This window comes from Sphaeramia orbicularis, chromosome 12 (assembly GCF_902148855.1).
Source record: "Sphaeramia orbicularis chromosome 12, fSphaOr1.1, whole genome shotgun sequence".
Classification (NCBI taxonomy): Eukaryota; Metazoa; Chordata; class Actinopteri; order Kurtiformes; family Apogonidae; genus Sphaeramia; species Sphaeramia orbicularis.
Window position 1 is genome coordinate 57,283,821 of NC_043968.1, and position 19,434 is coordinate 57,303,254.

At 38.5% G+C, this 19,434-nt stretch overlaps 1 protein-coding gene across 2 annotated transcripts in view; it reads left to right on the forward strand.

The window, feature by feature from the left end:
- Positions 1 to 19,434, forward strand: part of slc12a2 (solute carrier family 12 member 2) — an 84,255-nt gene that overhangs the window by 15,241 nt on the left and 49,580 nt on the right. For both annotated transcript variants that reach the window (XM_030149823.1, XM_030149824.1), the window contains exons 2-3: positions 17,281 to 17,400; positions 18,523 to 18,598. In XM_030149823.1, coding sequence (XP_030005683.1) covers positions 17,281 to 17,400; positions 18,523 to 18,598 — 196 coding nt within the window. The remainder of the gene's footprint in view (positions 1 to 17,280; positions 17,401 to 18,522; positions 18,599 to 19,434) is intronic.

Below are 19,434 nucleotides of genomic sequence, written 5' to 3' on the forward strand. Positions count from 1 at the left end.
TTACAAGTATGAGTACACACACTGAGTATCAGAGCCGATGCCGAAACTCGTATCGGTATCGGTGCATCCCTATTTATAAGAAAACATCAGTGCAACCACAAAAGCACACACATTTACATACAGTCGCACATCCATCCATCCATCCATCCATGTGCATCTTTAAGAGAAATGATTTTTTAAATGTCACTACTATGAATAACTTACTTGGAGGATTTAAAAAAAGTGCTCTTAAGTAATAAACGAATAAATGCTTGGACTCAATAACGTGTTAAAGCATTTTTAGAATGTTTCTTTGAATTTTCTGCATTTTGATTTTAAGCGCAAATAAAATGTGCATAAAACCTGCTGGGTGAAAATGCATCTAGTGGCCACAGGCGTCATTTACCACACCTGAAAGTGTGACACCAGGGATCCAACACTTTACCCTAATAACTGTTGGCAACTCTGTTTCCTTAAACTAATACAGACCAAATTAAGCTGTCCTGTTACAAAATATAGAAATACTGCTGAGGGATCAGTCTGGTGAGTGCTTGGACTTTGTTACAGTCAAATCCTATGGAAATGCTGAGCCCAGTGTTGTATTTGACCTCCAAATGGTGTAAATGGTAAGTATTTGTCTGTGCTGAAGAGCTTCTTGTTCAGTTTTTATGTTTCTTCCTCACAAAAGTGACTAGTTTTAGGTCTGGAAAGCAAACCTGGAAAAGCTAAAAATTGCAAAAATGGGACTTTTTTTTTAAATTAAATATTTTTTTAGTGTAATGAAAATGACTTTTACTAGAATTTCAGTATTTATTAATGGTATCTTCTAAGGGCAGTTCATTTGGTTCACTCTGTCCAATGTACATATTAGTTTACATTGTAGGGGTCAGCATTTTTTGAGGCGGCTGATGCTGATGGATTCTCAGATACCTATTTCAGGCTGACAGTCCTCCGCCCTCCCAGCACGACTCTATCAGGAACGATCAGATGTCGCAGCATTACCGTCTCAGACATCTCTCCATTGTTTCCAAAAACCTCCCATCACTAACTTCATTATTCTTTTACTGTGCTGAAACTCTCCCAGCATTGGATTCCCTGCTGCCTGGTGAGGCCTGTTGATGGAACCAAAAAGACCTGGCCTCACACTGCAGAGAATTTTGTTTTCTAAATGTGTCAAATTACTATTTAGCCCTGGCATGAGTGTCAAAATGGTGACGAGTGAGGCACCTGCAGACACTGAGGAGCTTTGTTGCCCAGAGAGGTGAATGACCTCAGTTTGAGAGCCTTTTTTTTAGGAACATTGATCAGGTTTAGGTGCAGTTAATGCAATTATTCTTGACAAAATGGGAGGATAAATGCTTCTCATGATAGAGGGCCTTCTGTGAAAGGACACTTTTCATATTATAAACTAAACAGACTTCTTTTTGTTCCAAACCTTTTAGAAGTGTTTGGTATTTGGCATGATTATGACATGGAAAACAGTTGTGGTTTATTTGGTGGTGTTGGTCATCATATTCTTGCCCCCTGAAATAAGTGGTTATTTGCTCTTGACTAGCGAAGTATTGGTGATGTTCCAGATGCTGTTTTTCTGACTGAGAGGTGGTTGTTTGGCAGTGAAACACAAAGAATACCCCTTTCCACTGAGGTAAATCTAGGACCGGTTCAGAACCAATTCCTTTTTTCGCAATTGGTCTGGATGATGTGGCCTAAATGTCATAATTATAGGTTAATTCAACACCTACATGCAGTTTTCTGTAAAATGCTGTAATTACTGGGAAACAGGTCATTAAAAAACTATTGGCTACAGGGTGTTGGGCAGAATTGGAGGAACAGCGTGTGTAAAACCAGGGTGTGTAGTGTGTAATATTCCTGTGGGTGTAAAGGCGACGTGCGTAGTGTCGCCCCCTCCAGGCCTCCAGGAATATTTTGAAAAAATAAACCATAAATGCTGCATTCTAGTGCATTTTGGTGTGTTAAATGTTATATTTTGACATGCAAAATTAGCATGGAATTTGATTCAATATATTTTCTTTTCTGTCATTTTTGCTAATTCATTCTATCAAGTTAACCTGATTTCTTGCTTTGTGAATGTTGATTTTTATTTTCAGGTAATGGCTTTGTGTGTTTGCCTTTTGGTGATGGTTTCCGTGGAAAAACTACCTGTACCTGCCTGACTTACCTCACTCAAATCTTCTCTGCATTTGCTTGTCTAAACCCCCTGTAGTTGGCATATTGCTGCTACTATCTGCATTCTTATACTATCACCTGGATTAGTTTCTATTATCCTCTTACCTGCATGTATCCACCAATGGTATCGACACAACACACTAATTACACACTCAAATAAAGTAAATATGCTCAAATCTTTGAAATCTTGAAGTTCGGTAACTCTATTGATGTCTTTTTTATGTTACCGTAACTTCCACAACTTTTGTGGTATTACGCACAGTACAGTATCAACGTCTCTGATTGGTCCATGTGATGTACTTTTCCACCAATAGAAACGTGGTGATATGTTTTCTTTAATGCAAGCACTTCCTGCTTGCAAGAAATTCACATAGAAGCCTGTTTTTACCGTCTCTACCTGCACTGAACTCACACCAAAGGTAATAACACTATGGCCGAAAAATTATGTTTGTATTGTGTCTCATAACTTTGGTTTTACATGCGCTTTCAACACAATTGACTTCACAGTATTAGTTTGACATCTGCACTTTCCACACACATTGAAACAGATATTCACGGAGGCTCTGTCTTGCTGCCACTGACGCATCCAGGGACCGTCTAGATTTAAGTGATGATTTGCCTCATTTTTGTGAAAAATGGATGGATTTAGCCAAAATTAGGCTGTGACAAGGTAAGACAACAATATATTGATAATTAGCTCGCAAAGCCATGCATCTTTTTTTTGGCTGTATTTTTTTGAAAATTAACCGTGCAAATCTCAGGTACACGACTCGCTGCCTAATGCTATGGTTGGCTATAGGAAAGTTTCGAGAGTACTGTTTGTTTTTTTAATGTACTGATTTATTTGATTCCCCTGAAAAGCAGATCATCTGTCAAATTAAGGTCGATTAAGATTGTGAGCTTGCTCAGCCCTTTCTGGAACTGGTGTTTCTGTCTTTGCCTTTGGTTCACCTAAAACTATATACAGCAATGTAATACTGTCACTCTATGGTGGCAAAGTACAGTTGTACCCAACTGGCATTAACACAGGCTCAGAACCAGCAGCAAGGTTCACATTGGTGGAAAAGCTGCAGAAGTGGTTCAAGAACAGGCACCTGTTATGATGGAGCCATTAAACTACCTTATTGAAAGGGTGACTTCATGTCAGGGCCAGGATACATGTTATCAGCCTGATAATAACTCGAAATGACTGACATACAGCGTCAGCTCTAAAAACGGGCATCAAGTGTGATGGTTTCCTCTTGTGTACTGTTTAATAGTGGACAACAAGCAATGTTGCTATGACTACTTATATATCAACCACGTTGTGAAAAACCATAAGCTGTGATTGGTCGAGTTCCATGGGTTGATGCTTCCTTTTCTCTAAGTCCAATAAAAAGAAAGAAGGTCCTGTCTCTGTTTTTCCTGCAGAACTTTACTAGACCTTTTAGGACGTCAACAGAGTAGGCTTAGTCACCCGACTCTCATTTAATAATCTTTATTTAATTTTTGTCTGAACCTTGTTAGCCTTTTGTGTCTTTCCCTTTGTGTTAGTAATACTGCCTAACTTCAGAAGAACTCATGCCTGCAACGTTCATGAGTATAATTTGATTTGAGGAAGCTTTCATCAAAATGTTTATAGATGGAGGCCACCAAGACTGACTTAAGTTTGCAGCTGAACACAAATAAACCTGAATTGTGGGCACATTCTGCTACACGGCTCACATGTGTGCACACAGACACACATGTGGATGCTTGTAAACATAAATATAAAGGATTTCTGCCAATTTTCCATGATGCTAACCAGGAGCACACAGGATGTGGATTTCAGTCCCCCTGTCATGAAACCGGCTGCTCCAGTCGGCTACTGGCGTCACATCAGTCTGTCCCCTGAACATCTGAACAACATGCACATGTCAGCGCTGTGGACTTGGTATGAGTTCCACAAACAAAAGCTCACATTGTCAGAGCATTCCCAGTTCAAGGTGACTCATTTGGAACTGGAGACCTTGACTTTGTCCTTAAAAGTAAATTAAAGGAAATGAGAGAATGGTTGGAGATCGGGCCAACAACCAAAGTGGACACTTCTAAAACTATACACTTTTTTCTTTATAGGCATTCAGGACAAAGATTTCCTATTAGAAATATTTTGAAGATATAACCTACATACTACCCTGTAAATCAAACTTGAAAACTTTGTTTAGAGGAACTTTTAAGACACAATTGTATTAAAGATGTTCAAAGTTCAGTTTTGAGCATGTATTTAATGCTACCTTTCATTATCGGGCTGTTTATGTTACTGTTGTACTAAATGTATTTGCATTTTGAAAATGGTGAAGTTTTTAACTTTCTTGAAGAACTTAATGCACTTAACAGGACATGAAAACACCCTTTTCTGACTTAGTTTTGATATAGCATACACTTGACTTATCAGCTTTCATTATTGATTTATTCTTGGGAACTAATGTAGGTAATGTAGTGGAGGAGGGGGGCGAAAACAGAATTATTCTTATGTCTCATCCATGACAAATAGCAACAGAATGCCCCACAATCTACCAGGACCTGGGCCTCTACTTTGTTAATTACAGACATTTGTAATGTAACCTGTAGCATCACCTTCTGATGCCATAACACACCCTGGTGTATTCATTCCAAACCAGTTGATAGGAAGGTTTACTTGAAATTTCCCTGACTATTGTATGGAAACACAAAACTACTGGGAGTATTCATGATCTGTAGATCTGTAAGATATTTAAAAGAAATCTGGAAGATGTTTTAAGGCCTTCATGCCCCTCAGACATTTAATACTGGTTCATTATTTTATACATAGAGGGCTTCACCCAAAAATCATTGGTTATGTACCAGTAAAGATCCACATAATTGTCCACTCATTTATTTTAAAGTGTTGACTCTTCCACCTTTCAGGTCATTATATGGAAAGATGTCCTAAAATAAGTTACCTTGAGGGTATAGTTGCTAATTGAGTCCTACTCTTACATAACCCTCTACCGTCATGTGCAGATTAAAGCTGCTGACTGTAGTGATGCCAGTTTTTGTGTGATGTGGAGTTGAGACTTTCATCTTCACTGACACAAACAGGAGCCCTATTTGTTTTTTGATTAGGTGTAGTACGTCACTCCTGATAATTTATAGCAGATGAATTATTCATTAACATGCACTCAGTGTACTAGTGTTTCCTGGAAATTAAGCTCCATCTGTCCTGGATGCATTTGTTGCTTCACAGGATTTTGTAGTAACTGGTACCATTTCTTAAACTTCAGGTTAACTTTTTTCAAATGATTTTTCTTTCTTTCTTTCTTTCTTTCTTTTTTTTTGAAAGTATACCCTCGGTGGAGAGTCATGGTACAGTTTGCAGTGGCGTGCTAAGCTCTCGATGCTTTGTCATTGTTGTGTAAAGCCATCCTTTGTGTTGCTTCAGCCATGTAGATAATGTTCACTAACTCATCCTGTGTTGTCTGTACTGTTCTCTGGGCTGTGGACACCAGTGAGAACCCTCAACAGCACCAGATGCATTTCTTGAGTTGCACTCAAGCTGGTTTTGCAGCTGTCTTTTGCACAAAAAAACAGCAAACTGTGAAAGAATGTTAGGGCTGACCTTAACGCTAATCGCTAAACTTGTCATTTATGTCGAGCAAGAAGAGGAACTCAAACATTCGAACGATATTTAATGCAACTTCTCTCATTAGTCTTCCTTTTCACGGTGTTATTGTTCATTTGTAAACTCAACTTGAATCCAGTGGTGGAGGAGTTACAGGGTTGTTCACAACCTAAATGTGACATGAAGGGTGTTTTAACCTGTAACATCTACTCTTTTTATGGAGCCCTAAGGAAATGTCAATGGAACATAGGGTTATAAAAGACACAATGTAAATCCAAACATAATGAAGTTTGACGCAGCTTCTCTTATTTGTCTTCCACTACACTGTGACTGTGACGGTGTTTATTCCTATTAACTCCTTAATTGAAATTCAGCAATCTATGAAAGAGTAAAATGGGTTTTCACACAGTAAAATTACCAGAATAGTTTTGTTTGAACCGTGTGGAATGGAGGTGAAACAAAGACACACAGATAGAGTGGGTATGACATGTAGCCAAAGTAAATGGGAAAACTGTGAGCTGAACGTAGCATGTTGCAGTCTACATTGACCTCCTTAAGCCCTCGAACACAGGGCTGCTTGTGTTTCCCATTTACTTCTACAAAAGAACAAGGGTAAAAAAAAAAAAAGTTTAATCAACATAATGGGATTTTGTTTGCAGTATTAGGGCCTTAGTCCCAGGTAGATCACACATATTAGACCCCTGACGTTTTAGAACAGCGTTGCGTAAAATACATTTTCCACTTGAGGAAACAGCAATTCTGTTATGTAACCGTTGTCACACTGTCCACATTACCTAGACATTTACATCCGTTTTTACGTTAACCAAGACAAACCCATGAGTGTTTTCAGCCTCTGCCTTGTCCAGTCTCCAAGTCAAAATGGAAATCCAACAGAATCCTCTGACTCTGTAATGCTGTCATGTCAAAGCCTTGTCTTAATATCAAGATCGCAGTACTGTCTTGTTTTATGAATGAAACAGCAGCTGTGTTTGCGTTTGACCAATCTCACAGTCAGCTTTGCAAGGCCACCGCAAAACTTCTTGTCCCTTTTGGTTGCCCCTGGAGGAACAACTACCGTACTTTCTGGGCTATAAGGCGCACTGGAATATAAGCCGCACCTGACTATAAGCTGCGGCTAACTTTAAGTTGTACCTGACCATAAGCCGCAGGTGTCCACGTTGTCACATGAGATATTTACACAGAAAGATGGTAAACAGAAAGATTGTTTAAATATTTATTTCCATACCCTAACTGCTTTTTCCAAACAGTGCCTGTAACATGGCAGTAACACGGCTGGTTCAAAAACCTAGAAAAGTTATGGATCTCTATCTTCATCTTCCTTCTGCTCATTGAAACCACTGCAGTCGTCTTCTTCAGTGTTCTTCAGTTGAACAGCCTCAAAGGCTCCATCACACACCTTCTATGTCTCTCCTTCATTGTTGCTCAATGGCACTTCCGTGCAGCAGCTCTATTTCCTTCTTGAACAGACACATTGCTTGCTTTTGACTTAAAAGCTGCAAAATATGCATTTCTTCGTGTGTTTTCCATGATGAGGGTTTGTGCATGATACGCAAAATGATTGTTAAAAGTTAAGCTTAAAACTTCTCCTCTTCGCATCACCTCTTCCCCCTCTCTGTCTCACTTTTGCGCTTCCTGCTAGAGCGCCCCCTGGTGGCCATTAGCCCGTATAAATCTATACTTGAGCTGCATCGCTGTATAAGCCGCAGGGTTCAAAACGAGAAAAAAGTAGCGGCTTATAGTCCGGAAAGTACGGTATCTTCTTAAGACTAGATTTAGACCCAGTTCCTCTAGATCTCACTGATCAGTCATGTTCACAGAGTATTAGCTCACAGCAACACCGAGAAGCCAGCGTTTCTACATTCCTTGGCTTCAAAGATACATCTGACGAAGTAAATGCAACACGGTTATGGTACAATGTGTTTTTCTTCTGAATAGTAAGAAAAAAAAGGACAAATATACAAAAATAGCTGCCTACAAATTGTGATGAACCATTGTAGTCTTAATTAGAGGTGACACACAGATAGGGAACCAGATTGAAGCTGGCATGAGAAAATCCCCAAACAGATGCTCCCTGGTTGACAGTGTCCCTAATGCCACCCAAGGGCAGCAGACCTTAATGTCAGTGTTGCATAATTACATCAGCATGACCTGACATCGCTCCGAGCTAAGAAGAGCATGTTCCACCATCCAGGTGTTTGTCACTTGGTCTTGAGTACCGATTGTATTATATCTCCATCATGTCGAATCGATGAACACAGTGCTGTGTTGACCACGTTGAGTCAAAGCTGAAGTGTCAGATGATCTACGCCACAGGTGTCAAACTTGCGGTTCGTAGGCTAATACCAGCCCATCAAAGGGTGCAATCCAGCCCATGGGATGAATTTGTGAAATGCAAAAATTACACTGACCAGATTAACAATCAGGGGTGTCAAAACCATTTTAATTCAGGTTTCACATACAGACCAGTTTGATCCCAAGTGGGTCAGACCAGTAAAATACTATCATAATAACCTATAAATAATGAAAATCTCTAAATTTCTCTTTGTTTCAGTGTAAAAAAGTAGAATTAAATGAAAATGTTAACATTTACAAACTATCCTTTTACAAGAGAAGATAGTGCAATTTGAACATTATTCTGCCTGTTACTAAATGTTTTGTGTAATTGTAATATAAGTTGTAATACACATGTGTAAATGATAAACTGAGGCTTAATATTGTTAAAAGACATTTCAGGTTGTTCATGACTTTTAAGAAAACTTTGTAGATGTAAACATTTTCATAATATAATTGTACTTTTTTCACTGTTATTATTTTGCTGGTCTAGTCCACTTGAGATCATATTGAGCTGAGTTGTCCCCTGAAGTAAAACAAGTTTGTCACCCCTGATCTACATGAACTAGTGTCATTTATGCGCCTGTGGCTCTTCTGCTCAGTTTCACATGTATATCTGCTGCAGCCCATTAACACAGCCTGTGCGTCATTGCCCAGAGCTGGATGATATCATGACTTCACCGTTAAAGGGTCACTGTACTCTAGTCTTTAGGGATTTTTTTATGAAGAACAATGGGTGAGACAGCGAATAGCTAAAGTAAAAGAATGGCATTCTTAGTCAGACACTTGCGTCGTCTGTGTCATAACCTGATGTCTCGCAAGGAAAGAATTTCTCCTTTAATTTCCTGCTCCGTCCCATGTGCCTGTGTAGACTGGCTATCTTTTGGACTGATTTCAGCTCGACTCCTGCCAACAGTTTAATTTTTACCCGTACTGGTTTCTTTGTTGGATACCTGATAGTTGGATTCCAGCATACTGTTTACATTGTGTATTGGACTAGTCCTCCCTAGGGTCGGGCACTAAGACACATCCTTCTATTGTCTTACTGTGTTCATAAAAGAGAAGAGCTGACAATCTCGTATTGTCTCTATGATGTAACTCCACCCACCTAAAGCACATGTAAAAGCATTTGCACCAACTGATACCCGTTTCCCTGAGTCTGAAGTTTATCTTCAGTCTGAAATTACCTATGAAGTTCCCTACCAAGAATTGAAATTGATATTGTGTGTGCTTTGTTGCAGGAACATCTGGTTTGAGTTGAGTTACTACAGAGTATTCAGTGGTTCAGTGTCACTGTTTTGTTAATCTAGTATTTCCAAAGACAAGAAGCTTCCTCTCACCTTGTAGATAAAATAAATGGATAACGGAGGCAAAACCCTTCTGTCATAGTGGATTTCACTTACTTTGGTGTCACTGTAAGTTATATCAGCATTCTGGACATTTGTCTGTTTATATGTTGCACTGATTAAACAAAATAAGCCTTGCATTGCCTTTAAAATAAATAGAATATTTTGCCTTTCTGGGGGCAGAAGTGAATGTATTTGGAGGGATGATGGATCTGGAGAAGAGCAAGAGGTAAAACTGACCAAATGCTAACTTACTGAAAAAACACCAGCTACACTATTATATACAGTAGGAACTCCAATTAAACATCACTTTAAATTGGCCTACTTACTGATTTTCATACAGTAACCATTATACCAAGTTCAGACATGCTAACTGATATTGTATGTTGTTGCTGACAGAGATCCCACCCCCTTCTGTTGTGCCCCATGAGACCCAACTTCAGAAAAAAATATAAATGGTGGACAATGGAGAGAGAAGAGAGTTTGGGTAGACGAAGTGCTGACACGTTATATTTCTCATTTTTATGAGCCAAGAAAGTCATGGTTTGTGACGAAGATGGTAAATAACTGTCTGTTTTTAACTTGAACAACTGAATGGACTGCGTTTTTTTTTGCACATGATGCACCTCATCAACACCAAAAACCACCACTGCCTTGGTAGATGTTACCTTCATCTTTAAGATGAAAAAGTATTAAAATGGGGAAAGGTCATGTAAAAGCTGTGGAGACAGCTTCAGCTTAATGTTAACCATGTAGTCAAGTCCTGTTGATTTAGTCAGATGTGCTTGTCTAACTTTTGAATAATGACTCTTTTCTAAAGACCGTCTCCTGAAATAAATGAGAAAGTGATTTTTTATCGTGTCACTGACATTAGGTGACGTTAGTTAGCCAATAGTGTCATACAAATGAAGCCTAACTGGTTGTTGAAATTGTAATTATATTATGCTTTATGCGCTGACAAGATTTTATATGAAAATTAGTCTGTTTTTAAGCTTTTAAAATTAAACCAATACCAAACCTGATGATGGCTTTGGCTGACTAACAACTGTTATCATTATTTTAGCCAAAATCCTGAACAGCTTGGATATGTACCATGGCAGCATATGGTGGCTCTTAATAAGAGTGTTAAATTAAACCCATCCTTAGAAAAGAGTCCTGCTCCCAGTGGAACAGGAGCGAGTCCAGGTGGGATTGTGGCGTTCTGCAGCCTGCTGAGCTGCTCGGCCAGATCCCGGCAGCGCTGCTGAGTCATGGTGGGGACACGGGCGAGGTGTACATGCTGACAGATGGCCCAAGTGGAGTGATGCTGAGTGATGCTCCAGCCACCCCCCTCCTGGACACAGCTCTGCTCATGCCACTGCCCTGGCACTCATGGATAATTTATAGCATCTATTTATACGCCTATTGTAACAGAGTCTCACTGCTGAGAGATATTCATTCACATCTGTGTCATGTTTCCTCTTCACCTCTACAGTACTATAGAGCCTTGTGCATTTCAGCATATTCTTTTACAAGTAAATCTGTCTGGATGCAAATGTGATAAGACTCGTATTTCACACAACACCCATGTAAAACCTCACACTCTGCTTCCCTTTTAAGGAGGAATATTGTTTTATTTGACTATTAAATGCAGTCAGTTGTATTTTTCTGTTTTTCTCTTTGGTTGTTAAGTAGAACTGAGGGAGGGTTAGGGATAAAAAAAAAAAAAGAAAATCGGTCTGTAAAGTCATTATTTCTTTAAAGGAGGACTGGACAATATATTGAATTTATTCGAATAATCAAGGTTTTGCTTTCTGAAAATCTTTAAAAATGCTTAAATCACAGTAGAGATGATTCCTTTTGGAAACTTTTCCTGCTTAACAAAAAATTCCAAATGTTTCTCTTATTATATTCACAGTAAATGTGTTTCTTGAGTTAAATATGAAATATAGTTTTAATAAAGTATTTTTGAGTCATGTTTTGTCTCCGGTTCATGTAACCAGAAAACAATCGAATAAAATTCTAAATTGTTCATAGCACTGTGAAAAAAAAAATCGAGACATAATTTTTTGCTCCATATCACCCTGCTCTGAATTTTGGTGCTGATTTTTAAAACTGAAGAAACCAGATGAGTATTATTTTAGAAATGACTGTATCATAAAACAGCATTTTGTTTTATTGTCTGCAAAACAAAAAAATTTATGTGAAGATAAAAATAAAAAAAAAGAATCGATATCGACAGGGATTTTCATCATTGTTTTACAGCCGGGCTTGAGGTTGATTTAAATGTGTAACTTTCCTCTGCTATGTTAAAGAGGAAGGGTGTGGTTGTACTGTTGTGTTGCAGTCCTCTCTTCAGCTGTCAAACTAATCTTTATTTCTATAGCTGTAATGATTGTCAGACACTCTTGGAGTCAGAGGAACTATGGTACAGAGGAATGGACATTAAGAAAATCTGCTGAAATTTTGGAGCTACGGATTTCTTATCCAATCTTACTGTTGACGTACAACTTGCCTCTTTCAGTCTGAGAGAAAAAAAAGTTACCGGCGTGCAGAATGTAGAGGAATAGTATCAGTGCACATTATCTGTAACAAAATCGATTCACCTCAGAGATGCAATATTGCTGTGTCAGTACAACATATCTTTGGGATCTTGCGTGGTCTCAGTCTGCAACAGAATCATCACTTGTCATCATAAACTAGGATGAAATCAGTGCTGGGGAGGACACAGCTTTTATTTAGCATCCAGACAATATTATCCACAATTATATAGTGCTAATGCGCTCATTTAGCTGGTGTTAGTCTCCGTGGACGTGCATGTTCGTGTTGTTGTTGGCAATTTCAAAGCCTGAGGACGTGCATCACTACTGGTCAATGAACATGCAGCAGAACTCTATCCACACGCTTGTTTCCACTGCTGTAAAATGAAACGCACGCAGGAGGATCCATAAACCCAAGGTCATCCATATCAGAAAACTGTCTGCAGAAGAAGTGCAAACATGAAATACAATGATTAAGTCACACAGCTGAACTTCTCCATTATTAAAACAGCAGATGTGTGATGTAAGAAGGAGAACGTGTGTGTGTGTGTTTCTTAACCAATGTTGCTAACGGGACACATTTTTTTACGCAAAGTATCATGTTATCTGTATTAAATTTGTTCTCATGGCACACTGTGGTACATGGTCTTATGTAACCTACCCCTACCATCTCCTGTCTATAGTCTAAAAATACACCATTATGGACTCTTTACTGAAAGGGACCATTGAGCTGTCGCTGTGTGTTGATGGCCTCCGGACTTCTGTATGAGTCGATGCTAACTTTTATCAGACTAGCATGAAAAGCTTTTTTTCTGGGAGTGTTTCTGTACTCCATTAAGCAGCATATCTTGAACATCCTCTCACCTGCTCGCTATAAAAGTTAAATATTTAATTTCCTGTCATTATAATAGCAGAAAAACAAGCTGTAGCCTATGTGTGTTTCCCATAAATTGTTCTGTATCTGGTGTGTGGAGAACTACGTTTATTTATTTTTTATTTATTTATTTCGAACATGCAAAGAAACAAAATCAAACGAAACAAAGCAAAACTAGAAAAGCACTCAGAGAGCGCAGACCTCCGCCAAGGCAGGTCAGTGCCCCCGGATTTGGATGAAAATTTCAGGAAATGTTGATACTGGCACAAGGAACAAATGATAAAATTTTGGCGGTGATTGGGGGTGTGGGGTGTGGGCACTGATCTGTCTTGGCGGAGGTCTGCGCTGTCTTTTCTAGAAAAGCACTCATAGAGGACAGACCTCCGCCAAGGCAGATCAATTCCCACCCCCCCACCCCCCAATCACCGCCAAAATTTTATCATTTGTTCCTTGTGCCAGTATCAACATTTCCTGAAATTTTCATCCAAATCCGTCCATAACTTTTTGAGTTATCTCACACACAGACAGACAAACAGACAAACCAACGCCAACAAAAACATAACCTCCTTGGCAGAGGTAATAAGACAAAAACAAAATAACATTTAAATGAACAGAATCTATCTTCAAGTACATGCAAGGCTGAATTTTGCATGGTTTAAAAGGAGTAGGAGAAGTATAAACTTATTTAATTCTACCCCTCAAGTGCTTTTATACCTTTATCACTAACTTAATACAAGAATCAAACAATACATTTTTTCTAATATTCACATTCAGTGACAACAAATACATAATGCAGTTGTTGAATTATACACAACAATGTGATCATAGTAGTACAGTCATACAGAGTCAACAATTCAACAATTTTTTTTCAATAATTACAGCATATTTATCAATACAACATTATCCATAAACAAACAGCCCTCATTGTCATTATTATTCAATACTGTACTTCACTTTTTATCTTTTTTTAAACTGAATTATGTTTGATGTTTGTTTTATCTCCACACACAATTTGTTCCACAATTTTACTCCACAGATGGTGATACAGAAACTTTTTAACGTAGTGTATACTTTATGAATCTTTAAATTTTACTTTCCCCTTAAATCACAGCCTCCCTCTCTTTGACGTTTACTTATTTGAATTTATTTGAACCCTTACTCATTATTATTTTTTACAACTTATATTAAAATTAACTGAAGAAACTAAATGAGAGACCAGAGATGGTCTGTTACATTTTAGCTGTTAGTATATTACTCAAAAATGTTAAATTACTGCTATTTTACAGTTGAAGTCTTCATATCGCAGTAACAGGCAGACACAGTGTCCTCTTACTGTGGTTTTGACACCTCTTTTAATCACATGAAAATGATGTGAATGTTCTTTGTGTTGGTTTTTTTTGTCCTTTGATATGTTATCTGTTCTTAAGTTACTTTTCACCATGTGAGAAAATGGATGTTTGGTTTGAGAGATGATGGGAATCTGAGCACCATCAAACTAATAGTGGACCAGTTTCTGTCATTGTATGGAACACAATGTCCTACACAAATCACCATCATTACTTATGTGCTCTTCCAGAAGATGAACAATATTAATGCTACTCAAGATGAACAGTATTAATGCTCACGCTCACGTTGTAAAAGTATTTTGTGCGGTCAGTTTAATTTCACCATATATCATAATGTTAACGGGCTCCAAGTTTGTCCCAAATTTACAGCCGGGTCCATTTGGACGGTGATGCAAGCTTTGTATTTTTGCCTCTGTACACCACCACAGTGGGTCTGAAATGAAGCAGTTTAGATGCATTTGAAGTGTGCATATTCAGCTTTAATTCAAGGTGTTTAAGCGGAAGAACATCAGCATTTGGTGATGTCCAAGGGTGCCAGACTTAAGGCTTTCATTGATTGCGAAGTAAATTTTTTTTTTTTTTTTATAAATCTTTTTATTGGATTTTTCACATACACACAGCAATATCTGACATATATAATGTTTCCCGGAAATCTAGTTGAAAGGTAGTAGAAAGTTGTCATACTCAATGTAGCTAAATTGGGAACAACAGTTTTAATGTAAACCAGAACAGCTTCTATGAATGAACCATAATTAACCATTTTCCCTTCCCACCCACCCGGCATCGAGTCACTCTCTGGGCGAATAGTAATTCTATCTTAGTACTCTATGAAGGGCTGCCGGGATTTGTTGAAAACATTATTAGAACCCGCAGTTTAGAATGTAACCTTCTCAAATTTGATATGTGTTAGGACTTTAAGCTAGTTATTGTGTGAAGGGAGGAGAACATGTTTCCACTTAAGGCAAATTTCCAAATAAGGCGTCTGGCCAATAGAGTTGTGAAGGCCAGTATTTGGTGCTTTGTCACAGGGAGAATGGGTGTTATAAGTGGAGGAGAGCCAAACAGGGCCATGTATGGCTCAGGACTAAGGTCCAGATCAAGCACTATTGCAAGCGTGTCAAAAAATTTGGTGCCAAAAGCCCGAGCGCAAAGTAAATTTTTAATAATATATAATCATGATTTGTCCAATTACTTCTGAGACACTGAAAATGGAGGGACTTTAAAATGGTTGTAATTCCTTCCTTAGCTGTTAATGCAATATTTTTGTTAGACACCTTGAAGTAAAGCTGAAAGTCCACGCTTCAATCACATCTTAACCGCTTCATTTCAATTCCACTGCAGAGGTGTCCAAACACAAATATACAAAACTTGTGCCACTGTCCAAATGTATATGGATCTGACTGTACATCGCTGGCAACACAGTTCAGCAAGACTGCTCACCACAGTATTTTTGTTGGTTCAAAATCCACAATGACAGGCCGCCACAGGTTGTATCATTAGTAAGAAACACTGTGTCGTCAAAGAAAATAGCCTTAAAAGCCCTAAAACCCTGATAAGGAAGCAGTAATTTACACAACGGGTCACTAGTGTATTTATTAGGTGGTTCAAATAAAGTCAGTGAGATCAGAATGACTCACTGTGCATGACTCCTTTTACAGGGAGAACTTTTTTAATAGCAGTGCATTTGAGCGGATGTTTTTTGGAAGAAGCATCTACTGGTTGTTAGTAGTATTACACTCCTGCATGTTTGTGCATTGGCTTCAGTTTTGAGCCATGATGGCCACACGTTTCAGTGCCTGGGAAACAAACTGCTGTATGTGTTGCTGTGATTATTACAGCTGACTTTGGTTGTGAGTTGTTGTAAAGTGTGTTTTATAAGGTCTCGTTGTTAGGCTAATTTTACGTGCAGTCTTGTTTTTCATTGGGGGGGTGTTACAGAACTCAGTGTTGTAATCGTATGTTGTGTACGCTGGCAGGGAGCCCACGAACGTCACAACATTGTCTGTGCACAGGGGGAAGGCTTCCTGTGTTGTAAATGCAAGGACACACATCCTCTGTGAATAGATGTGTTTTTAAAGACCCTGTTGTCAAGGATGAAGATGGAAATGAAAGCCTTTCGACTAGATTGCTTACTTTTTTTCCTCTTAGAGGGGCCATATTGTATATATTCTCAATCTCTTATTGTAATGTTTTCAGTCATTTGAACTTTGCATCAGCTTTTCCACTTTTTTGCTGCAATTTTAACACTCAACATTCTGCGTGAAATCAGTTTGACCATTTTTCCCTCTGGTTCCACAGGGAAGAAAATCATCTCAATATATGATTGACCCAGTATGGAAAGAAGACACCTCATTTCCCTTTGGGGTCACTACTGAATTGAACTATTTCTATTGAATTTAACTATTTCTTGAGTTATTTAAGTCATCTATATAAATTAATTTGTCTTATTGTATTTTATCTTATTTATTTTACCTTGGAGAGGAAGGTGCGATACATAGATTAGATGTGTTACATAATTGTGATTATGCTGACTCCAAAATCTTGAGACTTAGTGTGTTTTGTGTATTTTATCTGTCCAAATGCGAATGTAGCGCTATTATCCAAGATAAATTTCCCATGCAAGACAATAGAGTTTATCCTGATCCTGATAGATCGTTAAATACACAGATTAAATACAATGGTAATGTTGTAATGGAAATAAATGATGTACATCCATCTATTTTCTGAACCACTTATTCTTCTCGAGGGTTGCAGGGGTGTAAATACCAACAGATACAAACAGTTCTGGGTATATTTAAGTAAATGAAATATGTTGAGGAGGACTGGTATCACTACTGATAATTCATTCAGTTCACGAGGTCCTAATTCAGTTTGATATTTGATTCAATTACAGATATTTCAGGCATAAATCCCATTTTGCTTGGATATCAAAGAGATTTGATAAAGAACACTCTGACTTTGTCCCCAAATCACAGTGTTCAGGTAAACTGAGCGTGGACAGTCAAAAGGCAAGAATAACTGTCCTGTTGTCAGGTTTTCACATTTGTCTTTAATGCGATATTTTGTGTCTTGTTTGCAGGAACCATTTGAGGATGGGTTCGCTAACGGGGATGAGCTGACGCCGGCTGAAGAGGCTGCCGCAAAGGAAGCAGCTGAGTCCAAAGGAGTGGTGAAGTTTGGCTGGATTAAGGGGGTCCTGGTAAGTCAGTGTGTTTATGTAGGGCCTTGACTTATGTAGGATTTCTGTCTCATCTCTCTCTTTTCTCCCGTTGACTGTAACAGATTGTATCCAGTGTAATGTTGTGAGTGTACACTCCGCCTCATGTTAAACTTAGTTGAATTGAATTCCAGGTGATAAGTGTGCTGCTGTTTGTTTTGAAATGTAAGTGGATTACACTATGTTGTGGATTTTGGACCTAGAGTGGGAATTACAGGGGGCTCAGTTAGTGGGAGGTTGTAAAACCACAGGGGCCACTTTCACACAGGTGCTTTAGACTAGACTTCATTCTGCACCTTTACTTTTGTACAGGTACATTTAGATGTTTGTCTGAGGTCTTAGTCAAAGCCTCTTGTCATGAAACTGGTCCTGGGGATAGAAATGACTCATTCACCTGAGAGAACCAGCAGAGCTGTTTGGAACTCATTTCTATTTTAAGTATCGTCAACAGAGGGTGATTTTTTTTTTTTTTCTTTCATGCTGAGATGTATCTGGATATTATCACTTCTTTTTTATTTTGACATGAGATGTCCTTGCTTCCTCTCTAATATAAACTTTTCAGTTGCTCTCGTGTCCGTTTCTTGGCTCTCATGGTTTGGCGTAGTTAATTTTTTGATATATAACATTCAGAAAATGTGATTCTCAGTTGATTTATGCAAGACGAAGTCGAGCTTGGAACCTAAGTGTTGTTTAAATGATAAAATCACACTTTCTCACATGCACCAAAAGCATCACATGCCATAAAACAGACCTCTTTGCAATTCAGTAAAGAAAGATTAAATAAGTCCAGTGGATGCTTTCTGAAGTGCCACTTGGTTCTTATCTCATAGTGTAACAAAGTGTAGACAGAAAACCCATAGATTCTGTGCAATTATGAAATCACAGATTTCCATAAAAACAAATCTGTGAGAAAGTATGAAATTTGCAAGAAAAATCACATTCAATGACATTAAGGAAGAAAAAAACTTTCTTCCTCTAAATACTATTGTAATCCCTCGTTTCTTTTTCATTCTGGCTTCGTTCATATGTACACTCTGTCCATCACTGCCCTTTTCAACCTCTGTGCAGAATCATGCATCGTCAGTAACTGTGTGTTCTCTGCAGGTTCGCTGTATGTTGAACATCTGGGGTGTGATGCTCTTCATTCGTATGTCATGGATCGTGGGTCAGGCTGGCATCGGTAAGTGGAGGACTCTCATGAAGTTCCTGCCGACGAACAAAGTGTTAAAAACTGTTTTCTGCATAGAAATATGAGAATCAAGTGTTTCTGAAAATTATTTGTGCAATGTAGAGGTGTACCAACACTGTTTCTTCATCAAAAGCAGGTGGTGTAAGACTCATAGTTCCTGAAAACACACATTGTGAAAGAAGAGAAAACACCAGTGACATGAGAATTGTTTAAAATATTAGGAAGCATCTGAAGTTTTTTCTGTTGTGGATATTTTGTTCTTCTGCTAAATCATCATGGCCTAATTTCTCCTCAACCTTAAAATATACTTTGGTCCAGGTGATGCGTGGAAAACCTGGTGCTTGGTACACTGTTATGGTTTAGGGCCCGGAACATTTTGACAATCAAATGAGTTTGAAGTGACCCTTCGAAAAGTTACAAAAAGCCAAATAGGAATTCCATTATGTGTTTCCACATGTGTCGTGTCAACAGTAGGTGGCGCAGTAGGTTATGTGGCACATAGCTCTACTAAACACCGAAGAAGCACATTAATTGATTGTTGTTTTGTTGTCTTTTTTTCAGTCTCTTCATTGGTCCACACTTACCTTTTTTAATTGTGTTGTTTCTACAAACAATGCACATTCATCCTGACCTAAACCACGATCTACTCCACAGGTGTCAAACATGCGGCCCGGGGGTCAAATCCGGCCCGCCAAAGGGTCCAATCCTGCCTGCAGGACGAATTTGTGAAATGCAAAAATTACGCTGAAGATATTAATAATCGATGGTGTCAAAATCATTTTAATTCAGGTTCCACATACAGACACATACAGTCCAACTAGATTTCA